The 22,461-nt window shown below is 36.5% G+C and overlaps 1 protein-coding gene across 8 annotated transcripts in view; it reads left to right on the top strand.

Annotated features, from left to right (window-relative positions):
- Positions 1-22,461, top strand: part of CDH18 (cadherin 18) — a 596,824-nt gene that overhangs the window by 437,130 nt on the left and 137,233 nt on the right. For all 8 annotated transcript variants that reach the window (XM_075417131.1, XM_009938547.2, XM_075417126.1 and 5 more), the window contains 2 exons: positions 12,276-12,570; positions 21,125-21,244. In XM_075417131.1, coding sequence (XP_075273246.1) covers positions 12,276-12,570; positions 21,125-21,244 — 415 coding nt within the window. The remainder of the gene's footprint in view (positions 1-12,275; positions 12,571-21,124; positions 21,245-22,461) is intronic.

Genomic DNA, 22,461 nt, shown 5'->3' with positions numbered 1-22,461 from the left:
TAAAAAACCTTGAGCTCAGAAACTGTACTACTTCTTGATAATCCATGTGTCAAATATGGAAATATAAAAAAGGATTCTTGAAATCCCCCAGTTCACATCCAAAGGAGATCCAGAAAGCTTTTGTAATGTTCATGAAAAGCATGCTAAAGTTAAGGGCAGTTGTTTACATTCCCATTGACTGGGGTTCATATGTTCCCATTCCTATATTTCTACTTGTAAAAGAGTAATTGTCACTGTAACATCTGTCGAGGAGGCTAGTGATAAGCTTCTGCTGTGAACAGGAGTCTTCTAACCCAACAGAACTGTCGAAAGAAGCATAGTTGGCGTTCACCATTATCAATGGATTTTGAGGCACTAGTGACCTTTTAAAGAAATTCATGCAAACATTTCTTCATCATGATGATGCAGAGCTCATTTCCTGTATCATGTAGTATTTTTGCTTCTAACCATACAGCAAGAATACTACATTACAGGTAGAAGAAAATCGCCTGTGATAGGAAAAGAATCATATTCTGTTCTAAGGGAGATAAGCTCAGGAAGTGCGGGCTGGATGAGTGGTTGGTGAGGTGGATTGAGAACTGGCTGAATGGCAGAACTCAGAGGGTTGTCATCAGTGGCGCTGAGTCTAGTTGGAGGCCGGTAACTAGCGGTGTCCCCCAAGCGTCAGTACTGGGCCCAGTCTTGTTCAACTTCTTCATGAACGACCTGGATGAAGAGTTAGAATGTACCCTCAGCAAGTTTGCTGATGACACAAAACTGGGAGGAGTGGTAGATAAACCAGAAGGCTGTGCTGCCATTCAGCATGACCTGGACAGGCTGGAAAGCTGGGCAGAGAGGAACCTGATGAGGTTCAACAAGGGCAAGTGTAGGGACCTGCACCTGGGGAGGAACAACCCCATGCATGAGTACAGGCTTGGGGCGGACCTGCTGCAGAGCAGCTCTGCAGAGATGGACCTGGGTGTTCTGGTGGACAACAGGTTGACCATGAGCCAGCAGTGTGCCCTGGCTGCCAAGAAAGCTAACGGGACCCTGGGGTGCATTAGGAGGAGTGTGGCCAGCAGGTCGAGGGAGGTTCTCCTTCCCCTCTACTCTGCCCTAGTGAGGCCCCATCTGGAGTACTGCCCCCAGTTCTGGGCTCCGCAGTTCAAGAAAGATGAGGAGCTACTGGAGAGAGTCCAGCGGAGGGCTACGAGGATGGTGAGGGGACTGGAGCATCTCCCCTACGAGGAGAGGCTGAGGGAGCTGGGATTGTTCAGCCTGAAGACGAGAAGGCTGCGAGGGGACCTAATATATACTTACAAATATCTGAAGGGTGGGTGTCAGGAAAATGGGTCCAGACTCTTTTCAGTGGTGCCCAGCGACAGGACAAGGGGCAATGGGCACAAACTGAAGCAGAGGAAGTTCCGTCTGAACATGAGGAAGAACTTCTTCCCTCTGAGGGTGACGGAGCACTGGAACAGGCTACCTAGGGAGGTTGTGGATTCTTCTTCTCTGGAGATATTCAAGATCCGCCTGGCCCAGGTCCTGTGCAGCCTGCTGTAGGTGACCCTGCTTGGGCAGGAGGGTTGGACTAGATGACCCACAGAGGTCCCTTCCAACCCCGAACATTCTGTGATTCTGTGATATGGATGAAGAGTGGTCACTTGTGAAATGTGTAATAGAAACTCTATACAGAAGGAATTTTTTTACAAATCTAAATTTCACCCAACAAGAAGGCAACCTGTAGACCACATAAAAGAGATGAAATGGCACTGCAGCTGCAAAATAAAAAACATGCCTTTAAATGGTAAATAGTGTAGAAGCAGTGAATCAATACCTCAATAAATCACTATTCTGATATTCAATATTCTCATACCATGTTCTAATATTTAAAAAGCATATAACAAAGAACTTCTAATAAATAAAGTTATCAAAAAAAGCCTGAGTAATGAAAACATGCATTTATTTTACCTGAAAAAGTTCATCAACATGAATTGATAAGGAGCTCACAGAAATATGGAGATGAAATCCTTTTGAAACAATGATCTCTGTGGTTCTTTGTAGTGCATGGTGGTGCATTCTTTTCAGTTTCTTCAGAATGAAACAACTTTTTCACCTGAAATAGAAGCCATTGGACAGTAGCTAACCTGTTTTCTTTCCACAATCTTATAAATTTCTCAGCAATTTAGCTTCAAAGACATCAAAACCAAAAATATGTGAAAGTTTTTTGTAAGGATGAGATAAAAGGAAACTGGTAAATTAATTATCTCTCCTTGAACTTTTCCACATAATATTTTTTTTCTAATCAAACTCTGTAATTGAGTAAGTAATCGAGCCCTGACATAAAATTTTCTCTTGATGATTTTGCATGGCTCACAAACACATCAGAAAATCACACATTTATTTTTATCTTCACAATATTATTTAGGAAGAGCAAAGGAGAAAGAAGTCATTTAGAATATCACATGGGTACACTGCAGAGTTGTTTTTCCAGAGCTTAGAAATGAATATGCTGTCTTAAGATCTTTCATAGTGTAAACAGTCTTTGTTGTAGCGCTGTCAGACAAACAAGCAAACAAACAAATAAATCATACTTTCCATAAGGGTTTGTGTACTACTGCACTTACAGCTCTGTGCTCCAGTGAGCTGTTTCTATCACTCCTGTTAATATAAGGAGAAGCTATGTACTTGGAGATCTCACGTAACATGAAATTCATCGATCAGGGTTTTAGAGAACTAAAGTTCTTTCTTCTTTGGAAAAATTTGAAATAATCCTTAGGTTGGCATTGTTGTTCACTACGGGCTGATATGTATTTTCTTTTTGGAAGACCCTGTTACAATGGATGTGTTCTCTTTTTTCCCTCTGTACTGCAAATGGGAAGGAAAAGCAGAGTTTTGTTCTCTCTTTATGCATATTAAAAAAAACAATTTAAAAAATGCTGGAGTGAGAGTAGCTTGACTGAGCAAGCATGAGAAATGAAGGTCAAGAGCAGCGGTAGAAACTCTGCAGAAACAGTGTCTTGAAACAGTGTCTTAAAACAGAAACTGTGTTTTTTCTCCATCATTGTGACAAATGTGCGATGTTTTCCAGTGAAGAATAGCTTTTCACAGCTTCAATGAAGTTCCAAGCCTCAAACTTGCATCTCTTGGTGTTTTCAAAGAGTATATGTGCTTACCATTTTTCTGACCTTGACCTTTTCAATGTCCTAGGCAAACATTGAAAGCAGGCTTATTTCTCCAGATAATGCAAGTTATGATATTGGTACTTACAACTACTTTTTTGCATCTGTGAGGGCTGATGGATCTGTGACTATGTAGCTGCACAGTAAGGCATTCACAAACATAGCAGTGCTTCAGTGATCTAAGTAAATCAGAAGTTGCAAGGCCTGTGCCAGAGTGTAGTACTGTGAACTGAAGTGCTTCTGTTGTATGCTTGTGCCTATTTATAGCAAAGGCAAGATTTTCAGAAGTGCTTTATACTGGCATAACACCTCCTTATTGTAATTTAGTAATAACACAAACAGAAACAAAACATTCTTCTTCCAATAGTGATCTAATGCAGCCAAGGATTCTTTTAGTTAACAGTGCATCATCAAGGCATTTGGATTCAACCTTAGTCAAATTTATGATCCTTCCACATGGATCTAGACATCTAAGTTATTACCACAATTACAGATTTATGGATTGTAAAGTGAGTGTTTGGTGACCGTGATTGTGAGGAGATGCCGAAAACTGAAGACCACTCAATTTTAGAAGTTTGTCTAGAGAGCGTGAAATAGTTTTCTGTATGGCTTAGTGACATACGACATCAGAGAGGAAAAAGAAGTCATGTATTGCCAGAGCAGAATACTATGAAGTAATATAACAGTGACCCACGCATTAATTACTTGTTCAGACCCATTTAAGCCAGACTTTTGGCTACCATACAAAAAAAAACCTAGCAGAAATCTGGCCTAGATCTTGAGAATTGTTCAGTTTAATGTAACAATGAACCATTTGTTTAAAGTCTAATTTTAATCTTATAGTTTAATTTACATTGTTTTCCTTTTTTTTCCCCCCCCCTCTATTGATGATGGTTTTCTGGTGGCATGGAAAAGACAAATTTCTAAATGTTCTGAAATTCTGTAGTCCTCCAGGAATAATTTTTTTATGGTTTCAGGAATCCATCCTCTCAGAGTTTCTCTAGGAATGGCAGAGTTCAGCATTGTCTAACAATGTCACGTATGGATACAGCCGAGTCTGGTTTGGGGCTTTTAAAATGTGAATTGTTTTCTTATTTCTAGGTAAATTGGGTAGTTCAAGTCTGTGAAAGTCCGATTACTACTCTTTGGGAGAGAAATAATAATAGTTGCCCTTCAAGGACACTGCAAGGTCTAAAAAAATAGAAGCTTTGTAACTAAGACTTTTTATGATTATACGTACTTGGTCAGAATAAAGGCAATACAGTATGACAGAGTCAAGCACTTATCTTACACTAGTATCTCATGGCCATTCTGCATAAGTATCACTGCAGATGAGCATTTCGTGGATTAAAGGCAATGTGCTTCCACTCTGAAACAACTCCTGGCTATAGAGAGTACTGGGGAGTAAGGAGTCTTGTTTTGCTTTCTGTTTTAAAATAATCTTTTTTCAAATAAGACCCAAACAAAAAGACCAACTTAATTTCAGACTTGTTTCAGAGTAATGGTTTAATGAGTTGTAGTCATTTAACCCTGGGACCTGCAAACAAGTATATTTACATAATTGTATTTTTAAAATACTTTAGTTACCATTTTCTGCAGGAGGATGCCTGTCCATCTCTTTAAAACCCAGAAAAGAAATATGCTGTGTAAATTCTACTTTCTTGAAAAGAGAATAGTTTCTATGCCCGTCATAGCATTTGCCCAAGTAAAAGATGTCTTAAATAAAAGCTTACTGCTGTGAAGAGAGTTCAGATGAAAACTTCAGCAGAGTGGAAGTATTTTTCTTCTACATTGATTTAGACACATAGTACACTGAAAGCACAATTTTGGATTCTATTTTTCTTGAAAATATATAGTGTTCTTTGAAAACAAAACAGTTTTATAAAAAAAAAACCTGTTTAGGATTCTATTTGCTATTTTTCTTGTCATTCACTGGAGTCCTTTTCATACAGAGAGAAAATAGAAGCCAATGTTGACGATTTGTGTCAGCTTTAGTACACCTGATTTTATTTCAGATGTGATTGCTTATGCACCTGCATACCTCTGCTATTACCCAGTCTCCAAGAAAGCAACAGCAAAGGAGTGGACTTCAGATAAGCACATCTTGCAAGAACAGATGTTTGTATGCTGTAGTCTTCTACTGTGAAGTTAATACTGTTTCAGTTGTGTTTTTCCTGGATGATTGCAATCCAATTATTTTTTTTCTATCTCAGAAAAGCCATTCAGCAGATGGGGGCAATTGCAATTCTGTACTTTCTTCCACTGTTTGACAAGGGTGTGGAATAGCTTCTCGATTTGTGGACACTGCTTTGGATAATGTAGTTATCTCCCAGGCTAATGATTCCCTCTGAGAAGTCCGTCAAAAGGTGTGACATTGCCCAGGGCAGTATATTTCATTAAAACATATTTTATAGCTCAGACCAAAGGAAGCAAGTCTGCTGCAAATCTGAGGATACTTTTACTGCACAGGCACAATGAACATTTCAGTAGTATCAGCTAGACTCTGATTTTGCAGTATTTTTTACTGCTACTAAATGATTGTATCATTTTTTTTTAAATTACATGTTGAGTCTACATAAACATCAAAGTTAACACGCTTGCAGTTCTTATTAGAAAGAAGATTGAAATATTTTGTACTCAGTGTTTTAGTATTGTGCTATTAATTCTTTATACGTATCTACATTTTGATGGTTTTTAAAAAAGTAAAAAAAAAGTAAAAAGTAAAGTAACATGCGTACACTCTTTTGCAATATATTCTCCTATGCTTTGCTGAAGATCATAGCTCCTGTTATTGAGGAATAATTTTGTCATTCCTTTAGGCTGAGCACACATAGATAGACTTTGCTTTGGTAGTGTTGTACTGAGGCCCTCTTTTTGTCTAGTTAAACTGATTGGCAATGACAACAGGATTAGGGGAGGTTCTGCTGCTCTCCTTGAAAGAACATGATGCTCCCCAAACAGAAGACAAAACTTTATTCAAAAGATATAATGGGGATGTCACCACCAGAACTTAGATTTTGCTTTTGGAATTCTGTGCATAGTATTTTATTGTTTATTATTTGTCAACAATAAGTTTTATGTTGATTCTATGCAGTCATTTCAAAATATTTTGTGCTTATTTGCACATTCTACTCTGATTAAATTTATTAGGTTAGTGCAACTGTTCTCGATTTTTTCAAATCAGCTTCAGATTTTAATTTAGCACATGTATGGGAATCTCTTAATAAAATTTTGTTTTCAACAGAACAACATATATCTTATATCCAGATCCAAGTATTTATTGGTAGTCCAGTTAACAGATTGTAAAAGTCATTACTAGTCCACTTAAAATGCCACCCACACTACATGCCAAGAATCCAAATTGTTCAATTAAACCAACCAGGGTGAAACATTCATACAATTAAATCACTAATGGACAACTCTTCTACTTTACAACTGCTCCTTTTATCCAGGCTTCTTTCTCATTCTTCTGGTCATGCATGGTTTCCTGGTCCCAGCTTGTCTTCCTTAGGCAAGTGCAGGGGAGTGTGGTGGTCGCTGTGAGCTGTTAGCATCCCACATTGTCAGCAAGAGCAGAGTTTTGTCTTCCTCTTCAATTTTTTGATTGGTTTTATAGTACTTATTGGTGTGCTTCTTTCCGATTGGTCCTCACTTCTGTACTGTCCAGTAGTTTCTGCCTATTTGTTGTCATTTGCTTGACTGTTGACAAGTATGCATGCTTAAAAGTTTGGATGTATGAAGTGTCTAAGTCTTAGCTAAAACAATTAAGTAAGTAAAAGACGTATGAAAATGAAGGGTAGTCAATAAGGCCAGTAGCTAAGCAGTAGCCACCTGACCATTTTGTCTTACACTTAGGCTTTAGCTACCCGATAGCTTTGCAGTAACAATACCGTATTAGCTGGGCAATAACCCTACAACTTGTGTGTTCATTTTAGAACAGTTGATATGCTGGTGCATCAAATTATAAGTATTTCAAGACTCATAGTATCAAAATTAATATAAGACTATAAAGACAACTCTAACTGAAAAGTCTGGTATATCTCTTGAAATCATGCCTTTGGAAAATGTAGACCTTCTGCAGAATGTGCAAGAATATTAAAGAAAAGTTAAGTGTTAAAGTGGACTGATGGAAGAAAAATGTTTAAGTCTTAGCAAAACAAGGACACTTGGCTTGCTATTCTGTTAAATCAGTCATACACTGCTGATATAAGCTAGTTAAAGATTGAGGAACCATAGTAAATCATCCTGAATTGAACCTGTTATTACATATGTCAAGCAGTGGAGCCTGCTGGGTTGATAAAGGTAACATTCCAGATATGTTCTTTAGTTATTATTTCCAATTTCTTCTTTCCCTAAAAATTCAGAGAAATAAAGGCAGGAATAATACCCAACAAGGGATGATAGTTAAATACTTTCTGGAAGCTTCTGATTGTGAACAGATTCAGAATATTTAATAGATATGTTCTTGTTAGAAGCATGACTAAATCAGCAGTGATAGCCCGTGTTTTCAGATGCCAGTATATCACTTAGAAGCCACATTTCCACAAGGAATTGAGAAGCCTGCACTGTCTGGAAGTTGGGGGTTAGGAGGCAGTGCTGTCAGGGAGCAGCAGATTGGGACAGATCCTTGGGGCTGGGGCATCAGGGGCTCCCCCAGGTGGGTCATGGCAGGGCCAGCCAGGAGCGGGACAGCCAGAGGCCACTGGGACAGCCCCAGGCATCAGGCACCTTCCTGGGGATGGGGCCTGGCTCAGCAGGACCCATGGACAGGCAGGGCAGGGCTGTGGGGAGCATTACTAGGGCAGGGGCTGATGGCCCTGGGGGGCTGATGTGGGGCCCTGGGCTGTGGGCAGGGTGGGGGGAGCCCTGGGGTTCTGAGGAGGGCTTAGTCGTGGGTGCAAGCTGTATTAGTCTGTAGTGGTTAACAAGGCAAACTATTGGTCTGCAAAGTAATTTTTAAAATAAGATTTGGGGTCTAAAGTGAGTTTGCTCAGGGAATCAAGTTGAAACAATTTAAGAAGGAAAGAAAAGCTCTTCAGCAGTTAAAAAGTTAATATCACAGATCAATATATAATCATCAGATGAGGTGGGCTGTCATAGAAACTAAGACTTACTGAAAGACATTTTCAGTAATGTTTTCAAAGTCATAGTTAAAACCTTTGCTAGAGAAATCAGAAAGCTGTATTCTAATGTTTGGCACATTTCCCTTTTATTTCTTTTCAAGGCTCGTTACTCATCTCAACATTATGAGTAATCATGTTTCAGTTTGCAATGTGTTTGTATTTCTTTTTAAATTAAGAGACTCCCACAACGTTCCAACTTTCTGTGTCTGACTGGCACAGCAGGGGAAAAAATAACATTTTGTGTTTATCTAAGCCATTTATTCACATTACTACAGCATGTGAGAGTCTCATCCTCTAGTGTATACATGTTCTTGCAGTAGTCATTGGCAGAGGTGGTGGCATCTCATTGAAATGAAATGTCCACACCTTTCCGGTGATCTGAGTTGAGATAACTTCGCCTGGTCACATAAGTTAGGCCTGATCTGCTGAACAGAACATGGGTTGGCTTGAGCCTGCATTGCTTAGCGGCTATCTGTCAAATTAATCTGGAAGAGAAATAGTTACAGCAGTCCCAAGCAGAGAGTCCACTATTGTCCAGGTAGATTTTGCTCACTTGCTGTCTTTTATAAATTGATATAGACATAGCTGCAGAAAAACAGTCTCTCAAGCCATGTATTCATGACCTAAGCAGTGAATCGCATTTATTCTAATTAGAAATGCTTTTGTGGAATAAACCACCCGTTGTGAAGATGATTTCGTCCTACACAGGGAAAAGAGAGAAGTGAGCCATGCTCAGGGGTATCACTCTCTCCTTAATCTCGTAGGCATTGTCTTAAGCAGGGATTCCCATAGGCTCTCTTCAGCACAACACATATTGCAAATAAGCGTTTGAGAGAAGCCTTGATATTTTCCTATTTGGGACAATTTGTACTGAGAAGGAAATATTAAAGAAGATAGAGTTATTTAATCTTTACAGAAGAACTGAAATATAAACCAATTGACAAAGGAAAGGCCCTTTTTTGATGCAGTAGAAGTGCTACGCAAAATCCTCCTATGTGAATTTTAAATTCACCATTAGAAATTAAAAGGCATAAATCAAAGTGTTATATTTCATGCTTTATAAGAAATACTAGGAAGTAGGGAAGCAGAAACGTCTCTTAGCTTTGTCTTGTTTTCAGTTGTTGCCTTACAGCTGCAGTGTAAAAGACTTAGCTGCTAATTGAAGGCTTTCGGTATTTATTAATACCCAGATAATTTTCTTCTAATGACATTCCTCCCCGCATTCTTCAACAGAAGTTTGTTGGGTAACATGATGTCTAGCAGGAATAACATATAATTGGTTGTCCGTGCACTCAGCTGAGAATGTTTTGTGTTTCTTAACTTTAGTTACTTGTCAGATGTAAAAGCCCTCTGACTCAAAATGAACCTGGACTTTCTTCACTGATGACACATCAGTACAAATACTTGTTCCTTCACACCAAAAAATACCTAATGTTATTATTTTTTCCAGATGTTCCATGTATTTCATGCTATCACAGTGAATTTCTGAATGTGCCTGTCTGCAGTATGGTATTAGAACACCATATCTATGTCGACGTTTGAGTTTTTTGAAGAAAGCTTACTTCTTAAACTCTACATTAGTTCCTTATTCTGTTGATTTCTTGCCTATATATGTAACCAATTTCATAAATGGTTCATAATTCCAGTTATGAATACAGTGACTTTTGCTGGGATCTCTATATGGTATACCTCAATATGCTTTTATGTAGATGCATGCAGAGTTAAAACGAGAGAATGAGGACAGAGATTCCTCTAATCTTTTTCAGTTTGGGATAGTTTTACTTGGAGTTCCTTATAGCTTCATAAACTGCAAATTTGTCATTTTCCTGAGCACACGTATTTTCTGCTGGGTTTCTTGTTTGTTTGTTTTTTTTTTTCCTGTAAATCAGAGACAATCTTTCTGAGGCAAATGTTAACATTTGCAAACACTAACACTTAGGAATCATTTTATCAAAACAGGAACCCACTGCAATAGAAAAATAATTCTGATTGTTTCTGAAAAACTAGAATACCAGCAAAGCAGGGTTTGAGTACCAGAATACGTACAGTTCTCGTCAGGAATAAATCACGTCAGAGGACATTTTGTTTTCAGAGGAAATTTGGATCCCTGGAGTTTTACACGGAGTGAATTATTCCTTTGTTAACAGAACGTAGTTTATTCTGAGGACAGGAAGAGATGTAACCAGAATTTTGCCAATCACTACTCTAAAGGAAAGGTGTAAGACTGTCCTACTGTCCTATAAATGCAAATCCAAGCAAACAGACCCTTTCTCTGCTTCTTTTGTTCTTCCATTTTCAAAATTAAAAAAAAGGGGGCTATGATGGTGACCCAGTTTTATTTTGTTTATTCAGTCAGATCTTGCAGCTCAGATAAGTATATGGGGCATTGACTGAAGTTAGGCTGAAGTTTATATGAGCTGACAATCTTGATTTTATTAGACTTCGCCCACACAACCCGCCTCTCTACAGAACAAGACATAAATTCTGTGTGACACCATAATTTCATAGATTTAATACATGAGATAAAAAATGTCATCAAGCCGCATATGCTTACTCCTTTGACAAATAGCAAGCTAGATAATTTTAAAGGTGAGACAAAGATCTGGCAAAAGGTACAAGGAAAGAGTGAGAAATCGGCAGCACTTCTGTATCTTATGATTCAATTCAGACAAAAAAATTATTTGTAACTGCAGAAGTCTTATTTGCTCTCTATCCAACCCTAACTGTTTTCTGAGCTGAGAATGGAAAGGAGTCTGGAAACTGATACCTTGTATTCCATTAATTAAAAATAATATCTGGCATTCTGCGTCTGCTTTGTTCAGTTTCTGTATAGAAATTTAGTAATGCCACATTGCAGATATTGAGAGAGAGTCAGGGCAGTGGGATAAGAATAAGAATGAGTGAGTTCTTAAATCTAAAAAAGTTTCCTGTCTGATTTAACATCACAATATAACCGCACAATTTCCGAGGCTGTTCATTTCTGCATTATCACTTTGTTCTCAATGTGTACCTCAATAAATACATTCTGTTCTCAAAGTTATTTTAAAGAAAAAAAAACCACAAAGCCTCTCAATCTGTCAAAAAATCACCCCTGCTTCTCAGAGAACACATGTTCATTTTTAATCTGAACAGGCAATTCTTTAAAGTCAAGTTAGAAGCACTGAGACTTGATGCGTAGCTGTTTCACGTTATCTCTTAATACACCAGGGTACTTAGTGACTTTTCTTTCCCCCTGCCAATAAATATAAGCTTTATTCTACTCAAGGAGGTGTATAGTATGTTTAATGTATATTCTATAGCACAAAGTATGTGTTTGGAACAATGAAAATGCTGGAAGTACCAAAGTTCATTACTTCATTATAAATAATTTAAATACAAGCAAATTGTGTGACTTTCTAATTAAAAAAACCAAAGAAACAAGCCCCAGAGAAAACGGCTGTGTTTTGTTGAGGGATAGAGTAATCTTGAACAGACATCTGTCACTGCCACACTATGCTGTTTCCTTTTGCAGTAAATGATGCTGTCCTTGGGGCCACAGAAGATAACACAGGTGATGGGACTGAACTACAACCATTGAAGCAAACAAACCTCAGTGTGGAGTTTTAGTGCTTAATGCGCTCAGGCTTAGTTCTTAAGGCAGAGTTTCTAGCAATGAGTGCTGTAAGATAACTACTAGAACTAAAACCAAACCAAAATAAAATACAACCCAGTTACTAGAATATTCTTGAGTTGGGAAAGTTTTCTAGAACAGACGTAAAACCCAATAAATCACAGCTTGAAATATGAACTATGCTGGGTGGAAATTACCCTGAACAGAATGATTGACTTGCCAGAAATACCACATGACGAATTACACCAAGAGGTGGGAAGGTTAAAGACTAAGTAGAATGGTGCTAATAGTGATATTATAGTTTTTATATCTTATGTTCAATAAATTTTTATGAAATTTAATATGTCATTGTATATGATTTTATGTGTATATGTTCTACAGCTGCACTCGAATTCCGACAAAGGTGATGGATCAGTCAAATACATTCTTACTGGAGAAGGTGCGGGGACTATATTTATTATTGATGACACGACTGGAGACATCCATTCAACCAAAAGCCTAGATCGAGAGCAGAAGACACACTATGTGCTTCATGCGCAAGCTATTGATAGACGGACAAACAAGCCACTCGAGCCTGAATCTGAATTTATTATCAAAGTGCAGGATATCAACGACAACGCACCAAAATTTACAGACGGACCATACATTGTTACTGTGCCAGAGATGTCTGAAATGGGTAAGAATAACAAATTATTCTATTCAGTAATCTTTAAACAAAAGAAAATGCCACGTACTGTTTGACAAAGTTATGACACATTATTGTGTCATTGATTGTATGTAAAATGTATTACACTTGAGAAGAGATGGTAAGAAGACACCAAAGACAACCTTGCATGTTACTTGGGACATTTATATTAAAACAGTCCACACACACATGCTGACTATAGACGAGAGTCATTCTTATTCTTGAATGCTTTTGCAGGTGCTCCTGGGCAAATGGCACCTTACAGTCTAGAAACAAGATGTATTCATATATCCTTATTCAACTACACACTTTGAGGCATTCTCATATGTCTACATGAGCAGTCTATGAAATTATGAAATTCACAGAATTAAACAAATACGAAGGAATGGTAGTTTGCTAGGTTACTTTAGACCATAGTCTCTTATGTTTATTTACCTTTACTAAGTTTCTTGTAAATTGAACTGTGTTCAAAAAGTACTGATCTTTGGTTTTGCCTGTTAGAAATGTAGTTCAGATAGTCTTATTCTTTGAGGTGTTAAATTATACAATCAGTTTTGCTTTGTTTATTGCTTGTCTGGTGTTGCAATTAGTTTATAGCTTTCCTTTAATATCACAACATCAAAGCTACATAATTAGTCTAGGATAGACAGATGGAAATGTGACTTTTGTGCTAGATATCTTTTTAAGAAAGCTTAACTGTCATGACTGGTCTTTGCTAAATATGTCTGCTGTCTTTTATTCCTGAATGGACAGTACAGATAGTTGCCTCATGAGCACACTCTTTTCCCTTTCCCCCTCAAATCCCTACACATACCATCTAAGAAACGACCTTCAAGTCCAAGATGCATCTAACTTTCCCAAGTGAAAAGCAGATAATTTATTCTTCTCTACTTGATGTTTGTCCAATAATCAGGTGAGACACTTGAATTTCTGCAGAGTAGAATTTTAAAAATTAAAAGGGAATAGTATTAAAATATATGTAGTTGCTCAACTCATAACAAGATTGGTCATACATATAAGAATGAATTACTATTGTCATTGAATCTTAATGGTTTGTCATCATTTGATCACTTTAAATGGTCATGATAACTCATACGAATAGACCAGAAAATAGCAGAAATGTTTTGTTCTACACTTGAAAATTAGATAACACATTTTGTTATTATAATTATTTTGGATGGGAAGGTGCCTTATACAACTTTCCTGGCATAAATAGGTAAAATTCATTTTAAATTGGGAATCTGCATTTGGTTCATCTTCTGTGGTACCACCTGACACTATACTGAGTTCAGACATACATGGTTGTGTAATAAGGGAATTTTAATCTGTTTATGGAAGTCTACGTACTGTTTGAACTGCATTCAGTTTCACAGTATGCAAAGAAATATTTCATACAGAGAGATGAAAGAGGCCAAAACCAGAGCTTTCATTACAGATATGCATAGTAAAAATAGTGCATTCCAAACACAACTACAATTCTTTTATTGCATCTACAAATGAAGTGTAGCATATGAAATATTTCCAAACATGTAGTGATCATACCAGTCCTGGAGAGACTGAAATATATTAAATCTTATTCCTGAACCATGGAGTTCAGAGCTGTGACAGTTTGGAAGCAGACACTGATTTTTACACCAGTGGCGTTAATCTTGTATAAAGTAGAGAATGAGTATTCTTTCCTATCTACCATACAAAATTAGATTTTATTAAATGGACTCTCAAGGTTACCAGATATCGTGTTTTAGAAGGATACTAAAAAAAGTCCCCAATTCTCTTTCTCTTCTCCTGACTTTATTACTGCCTCTTCTTTCTTTCTCTCACTGCCGCTGCCACTGCACTGACACACAGGACTAGTTCCTTGGTTTTCTTCCAAAATGTCCTCTATATGTGATGTTCTGAAAAACAGTCTACCTGTCATAGTTGTCTGGTTCTAATACTTGTAGGTACTTGTAGTACCTTTCTCCCTTTCCAGCCCTCTTCTCTCTTAGAAGTCTTCCCATGGTGAGCTATTTCAGATGTCTCTTCCCAGCCGTGGAGAACTTGAAGCCTTTTTTTCCCGTGGTCCCTCTTGCAATAAGAATGCATGAAGGGAGAAACATTTTTCTTTTATGTCCTTCTATTTCCTTCTCTCTTCTTCTTTCATAGGTCATTGTTCCCAAATTACCCTTCAACTTCCCTTGTTCCTTTGCATGTAATTTCTATTTCCTACCCCCCACATTTTATCATTATTTAATAACATTATTATTTCTAATAGCCTCTTCTGGATTTCTATCAGAAGAGCAATCTTTGTTAGCCATTCTTATTTAGTTAGTACCTAGCTAATAAAGATTTTCAGACTATAGACCAAATATATTTTCATTCCTTAAAATCATTTGAAAATTATTATTCTCGTAAACTATACCTTCCTCTCAGATACTGACTTCATTGATCTCATCTGTTACTTGTCGGAGCTATAAATGTGTAGGTCTCCATTCATCTACACAGTGATGCTAATGCATATAACAGGACATGTTTTTAATGTAGAATTCCCTACTTTATCTGTCTAAGCATGCTATCACAAATATTATTCCCACGAGAAATTTATGGAAGTACAGAGGGTGGTATTTCTGTGAGTAATGTCATAACACCAGGACCGTTTAAGCGAGGCATCTTTGTGGGAAGTACTATAGTAAGGGGATAGAGCTCCCAGTAGTAATTTTGTGGACCTGTATAAAACCTCTTCAGTTGTGTTTGATAATACACTGTGGAACAAAGCTTTACTGTTAAAGCTCTTTTTAGTAACATCTAAGCTCTTATCTCTGTTGTCTCTCGTCACACCACAGACTGTCTTGATGTGAAATTCATTTACTTTATCGACTGTCTCCAAACTGCGTAAGTCTGTCTTCCTCTTTCTTCGGTTCCCTTTGTCTTTAGTGGAGACAATTTTAATTAATTATTTTCCTTCCCCTGTGGAAGCCTTTTATTTTCTGCATAGGAGGAAAGACAGTGGAAAGGAAATCAATGTTCTCCTCAAAGTCAAAAGTCGCTAATATAATTGGTTTTTATTTGTTCATTCTATTTATAAAAGTTCTCTTTTTTTTCATGCTCTCAAAATGTAGTATTCTGACATAGATGTTATTCATTAACTCTGTGGTAGTCTGAATCTCAGTATTACTGTACAACTACATTATACAAGTTATCTTTTTCCAAAGAACAATTTGAATTGTTAGACTGGGATGGTATTTTGGGTTATAAACCAGAGTGGATTATGGTAAACCAAGGAAGCTTTAGTGATAAAATAAAGCTTTAATGCATATGTTTTGTAAATTAAATACTTTACCGGTTGTACCTGAGGTAAATCATTAAAATACATATTGCACAAAGATTTCCTGTTGTGTGAATAATACTGAATTTTCATGTCCTGCCATACAGGCAATCTGCTGTAGGCATCCATTATATTTTCATTGCAAATTTATTATCAGTATTTTCTTTTTCCTTTATTGATTTGTTTTGTTTGTGGCATACTGAAAGCATTTTATTGTCTTCAGTCTCAGGAAGACTAATTCTATTATTGCTTCCACGGGATACAGTCTTTCTGTCAAATAATGGAGATCCCTATGCCATTTTTATTAGTGCTGTAATGAGCACATTTTTTGACATTAAGCTGTGGAGTCTATACATAACTATACTTCTTGTTATTTTATGAATTCCTAAGGGTGTTTCACTACTTTAAAAACTTCTTCCACTTTTTTACATGGTCATCTAAAGAACTTTCAGTGTAACTGTCTCTCTGTAACAGCCCTCATGCTGAGTGGCAGGTGGTATTTTTGATCTCCATTATTCTGTTTAGTTTCAGCAGCAGGTTCTTGTCTGTCTCCTCAAGAAGTTAGCCGGTATTTTTCCCACAATTTCAACCTTTCTTGGTCTACTTGTAAAAGCTGTAGGACCTTTATGGATTTTCTTTTTTTAGGTCACTGACAAGAAAGTACAGGTAAGTTTTGTTAAATTATTTGCCAAATATTAGATCACAGTGTTCACTGTGGCATAAAGTGAACATATTATTTATGCTTTATGTACTATGCTGAAAGAGCTGAAAGAAAGCACATATTCCTTGCCTTCAGTGAACCTTTTTCCTAAAAGTTGGCTCAAGAACTAGGATTTATATCTGAAATGATTTCTTCTGCAGTGTAACAAACTCAGTCTGATTGAGAGCTATAACTATGCTCAGTTTTAAGGTTTATGAAGGAATTATCATTATCTAAATGTAAAAAGAAAAACATTTTTCAATCGGTAAAAGCCTTCCATATCTACTGATTTTCAGAGCGCTCCAAAATAACTGAAATATTGCATATTAAATTTTCTGGTGTTGAGGTCATGCATAAGAAGAGTATTCCAAATAAATTCTGCTTAGGAAATTAACAGAAACACTGGACTTTTCTGAACTTCTTCCCAGGGTATTATAATGTGAGTTAGTCAAAATTTCACATCATCTGGGAGACAATATTCGTGGTGTTCATAAATAGGATTTGTATGAGAAGTGTCTATTTGTCTTACTGTGTTGTTTGATTTTTATCTTCTAATGAAGATAGCTGACAAAAAAAACATTGAAATTTTCTATCATGAAGACTTGGGTCAGCACTATAATTGCTAGAGTTGAAGTGTTGATTTCCTGGTGAAACAACTGTTTCCTAATGTAGAATGAACCTAAAACATGTTGAGTTGACTTATTCGTGTTTTAAGACAATTTTAAGAATTAGTTTAGTTAGGCAAGAAATCACTGTGTTCATTAAACTTCACCATTTTTTCACTTCTTTTACTTTTTGTTCAATATTGAGATTTTAACAGTGCAGCAAACTATAGAATGTCATGCATACAGATTTGCATTCTCAACAGATATGTTTTATGGAACTGCCTCATTAAACGTTCAAAATTTGTCTTCAGGCAGATTGAAGTATTTCCCTTCAGCTTTTTTTGATATATAACTTTACAAAATTTTTATTGTAAACTTATTCAAAAAAAAGAGAAATACAAAAGAAAAGATTTTGAAATAAAACTACAATTTGATTTCTCAAATTAAATGATCCTTATTTTTGATGACAGAATAAAAGCTTGCAGCGTGGTGTTCAGAGCATACAGACTTCTTTTACAGCTTTGTATAAAGCATTAACTAAGAAAACAGAATTCCCAGTATGTAATCTCTAAACTGTAGCAGGAAATCATGTTGAATGGTAGTTGTACTGTAAATAAGCAGAGGCTCCACTTTGGGGAAAAAAACCCCCATCTTTTTCATTGCCTAACTGGAATGTTCTAAATGACTTCACAGCAAAATTTTGAGTTTTTCTTGACAGGCACTTTTACAATAGGTTAGTGAAGTAAGTGTGGAAGGTATGCCTCTGGGTCCAACGTTCATATCTATTCTGAGGTCTTCAGGGAAATTAGATCCTGATTTTTTGTATTAGATTATTTTCTTCAGAATTGTTAACATTAAAAATAGCGAGGCACGCGTACTGTATGCTTTTCCATCTAAATCCTTAATTACACGTAGCTGAACAGCAAAAACTGCTGTGGCATCTGAAAGGTACAAATATATTTGGAATCGTGATTTGTCTGTTGTGTTGATGAGCTGAATGATGCTAACTTTGAGACAGGTAATTGGAAGGTAAAGGTACCCTCCTTACCTTTTTTCCTCGCAAGGGATTCTAATCCACAGCTTTCACAAGCTGCCTTTCCTCTGTGCTCAGCACATAAGGCAAGAGTTAGGCAAAAGGCCAGTATGAGTAAATCTTGTAAGATGCTGAGCATGCTTGTGTAATACGATGAAAAATTTAAGCATCTAATGAGCTACATTGCATTGAATAAGGGTTTGAGAGTTGGGGTGGGGGGAATTGAGTTAAAACTTGTAATTCTAAATGTTCTTTTAGATAGAAAGAGAACACTTTGCCACCATTCAATACCAAATTACTATTATCAGGTGTCTCCTAGGAGAGAGATACAGATGTATTAGAAAATCACTGTGGTGGATTTTAAGGTATAATAGCATTCCATTTATGCTAAAATGACCTGTCAGCTGCTTGTGTGAGATACTGCCTTCCACTAGCCCTGTTTCTTTGACCCACATCAATGAGTAATGCAAGCACTCAGATTCTATCCCCTGTCTTTTAAAATCAGAAGAGAAGAAAGTTTCTGAAGAATGAGAGTACCAAGAAATCTCAGTACTTCTGGTATTTTCTTCTTCTGAAATAGCCAAAATCTGTTCATCCATTCCAAAACCTACTGGTGGCAACTGTTTTCCTGGAAGCAGGATAAAAAGGCACAGCAGTTGCCCAGCACTATGGGTAGCAAACTTTGGTAGGTGACTGACTGTATCTATTGGATGGATATGTTTTTGTAATATGCAATTAAAAAGAATAAAATCAATGTATATCAGTAACTTACTCATTTTTTATAATTCCATAAGATTCCAACATAAAAATAATGAAGCCATGAAAACAACAAATTAATGTGGACAGATCTTCACGCTTGAATACAAAAAGCTTAACTAGAAGACAGAAAGGTCACAGCTTTCCTACCTCAAGTTTGAAATTGTTGCCAAACTGGGCTACAGAAATACATCATTACAGTATTCAGATAAGCTATAGAATAGGGAAGAAAAACACATTTTCTGTTCTTTGAAGTGACATGATGTGGTTTGCAGGAACTCTTATTCTAAGTTTAGATAGCCAATAAATATGACTGAATAGATTCCTAGAACATTTTAAGGAAATTACACTGACTTTAACTCATATTTATTTACTTTGCCACGTAAAATCAAATACAGTGTTTTAGTTAGTTTTATGATTATCTCCTGAATACCTATGAACAGACTATTAGCTCCAACTAATTTTTATTAAGATATTCAACTTCATCAAGGTATCCTTATATCTGCCGTGTGAATATATTTATGTATGAGAATGTATGTATTTTGACTATTCAGAGACCAAACGACACTATATTTAAGTAAGCAGACACGTTTGCTGTACCTTTTATTAAATCTCCAGTGGAGACACAAAAAGCTACTTTCAATGTCCGTATTAGCATGCACGAATGAATGAATGCTTTCTCCAAAAATGAAGAATCCAAATCTGCGAAGATTTGCGTGCTTGCTTTGCTGTACTTGAAGTGAGACTCCGTAATTTTAGCTATTTCTATTGCCAATGTAGAGTGAGGGTGTGCACATTAACAAACAGTCCTATGCAACAGAAACTGATATATGAAGTTAAACAGTTGGAACTGAGGATCTGATGTCCACACCATATGTTTTTGGGAAGTCTTGTTTCAGACTAGCTCTTGTCTGGTCTCTGAGACTAGATGCCCATTAGCAGTCAGAACAGATCAGATGTGCTGCTAAGTACAACTTTGAGTTTGGTTTCATCCAAAGGAATCTAGTTAGCGTGCTCTGAAACTGTTCCATGAGGCAAATCAAAGTACGACAAGTGGGGGAGATCAAGGGATTCAATTCAAAAGCATACTTCTCCTCAGAACTAAGATGTGAAGCTGAACACCTCAGAGTGGAGGTGATGCCTCAGTGGTTAATTTAACTGAGAAGCCACTTTCAGATTCAGAATTACATGAGAGCAGCCTGTTCTGTTATTGTTATTCCTCTATTTTAATACTGAACCAAAGGAGTCTGTAGAAAGCAGTGTCTGTAGAAGGATAAACCAGTGGGATGAAGACCAAAACTTTATTAACTTGCCAGTCTTTCATTTACTGATTTCTTATGTGAAGTGTGCAGCAATGAAAGCAAAAAAGATTCATCATAAAATGTCTGGAAAAAATGCAATAAAATGTGAGATCACTTGTCTCTATTCTATCTGTGCAATACTTAGGCATTTTATTTCCTAAATGTTGCTCATAAGTTATCCTACTTAGTGACATGCTAGAAACTGATTTTATTTTTCTGATGGCACTAATTAACAGCATACAAATATTTGTCTTTTAAACTCCTTATCTTTCTAATTTGGATTCATCACTGAAATTCCAACAAGATTCTAGTAGTTATTTCATTTTCAGATCTTTGATGCCTTCAGATAGCTAGATTTTTTTATTCCCTTGGCATACTTTATTGATTTGTGGATGTTTATGCAAATTATTTTAAATATGTACTTCAATATTAATTAATTGTGGATGAAGATAATCCTGAAGTCCATGAATATGACATAAATATGAGTCACTCAGATGTTTAAGCAATATCCAGGTTTAGGGTCAGTGTGTGTGAACATGCATAAATATGCATGCTATGTAGTTGTTATTTACGTTTCTTTACGTGTAATCAATTAATATATATAGAGAGAGAGAAAGAGAAAAAGGTGTTTTGCAAATAAGGAGAAACAAGTTTCCTTAAAAATATTATAATAACATATAGAGAAAATGTTATTAATTTTTTAGTTGTAGAATGTGAGGACTGTATAAGTTTCAAAAATACATGTAAAAATATTTTTGTACATGTAAATACATGTAAAAATATTTGTCAGAAAATTATATATATATATATTATCAATTAACTTTTGTTTTCCTGTTGTATATACAGGTACATCTGTTCTGCAGGTGACAGCCACAGATGCGGATGACCCTACATATGGAAACAGTGCCAGAGTAGTGTACAGTATTCTTCAAGGACAGCCATATTTCTCTGTTGACCCTAAAACAGGTAGGTAATTTATGTTTCTGTCAGTGTGATTTGGCTAATATTTTGCAGTAACTAAGTCTGGTGGATGGAATCCAATCTACAAAACACAGGTGGGTGGGATTTACTTTTTTTTTGTTCCTATTATATCCTACTTCTCACTTTAACACTAAGAAATGTAGGAGTTGTTATGTTTTGCTGAGTACTAAAATGAGCCTGCTGTGTACAGAATTAATTCTACATCATGCCATGATGTAAACCATTGAGCCAAACTGGAGTAGCAGTTTTTCATCTTTTCAAGCCTGTGTTTAGGGATTGACTCAAATGTGCCTAATATATTATGATTTTAAATGCTTTGTTTTGCCTAAAGGATAGGCTTGGGAGGATTATTGAATGTGTGCTTCAACATGTATACCATAATAATTTATTATCATTCTTGTGTTTATAAAACTGCAGTATTGCCATTTCAGTGAAAATGTATTCTATGATTCAAGAAGTAGAATGAGCTGAAATATTTATGCTTAAACTCTATGGATTTCCCTCTCCCTTTTCCACAAAATGTAAGTTATGTCTAATGAATCCAAATTGGTTTCTTTAAAGAGAGAAGAAATCTTTTTGGGGATGGGTTTGTTACTTGTTTCAGATTTTCTGAAGAGAGTCATCCTAAATATTAATATGATGGTGTATTTTTAGTACACACTTACAGTCCTTGATAATGAGGAAATATAATTTAAGAAAGTACTTTTTCATCTGAATTTTGTAACTGTTTTTCCCTATCTATATCAGAGCTTTAATACCAAGGGGAAAGAATGAAATATAGCGATGCCTAATCCTAACTGTAGGGAAGAATAATGGTTTTTAAAATGTGCTGAAGTGAACTAAATGTTGTAAATAGTTTTGACTGTAATGTTTTTACATGTAAGTACTTTTGCTTGTGTATGTTAATCTCTGCAGAACTTGGAGGCATACGCTTGCTTCGTTACAAGAGAAGTATATCTGTGCCGTTTCAGCTAGCTTTCAGGTTAGGCCTGCTTTGAGTAGGAGGCTGGACTTGATGAGCCCCAGAAGTCTCTCTCAACCTAAATTGTTCTATAAATTTATGACATCATATTAGAAAGGCCTAAGAGTGCAAAGGCTGACAGGATCATACTGGAAGACCACATAAGGTACTGGGAGAAAAACCTGATGTAGACTTGTTCATATATTTCAGGAATGACTGCTGGCACACCGCTTACCGAGCC

This window comes from Opisthocomus hoazin, chromosome 3 (genome assembly GCF_030867145.1).
Source record: "Opisthocomus hoazin isolate bOpiHoa1 chromosome 3, bOpiHoa1.hap1, whole genome shotgun sequence".
Taxonomy (NCBI): domain Eukaryota; kingdom Metazoa; phylum Chordata; class Aves; order Opisthocomiformes; family Opisthocomidae; genus Opisthocomus; species Opisthocomus hoazin.
Note: the sequence above shows the minus strand (reverse complement) of the source record. Positions and strands in the feature narration are given on the sequence as shown.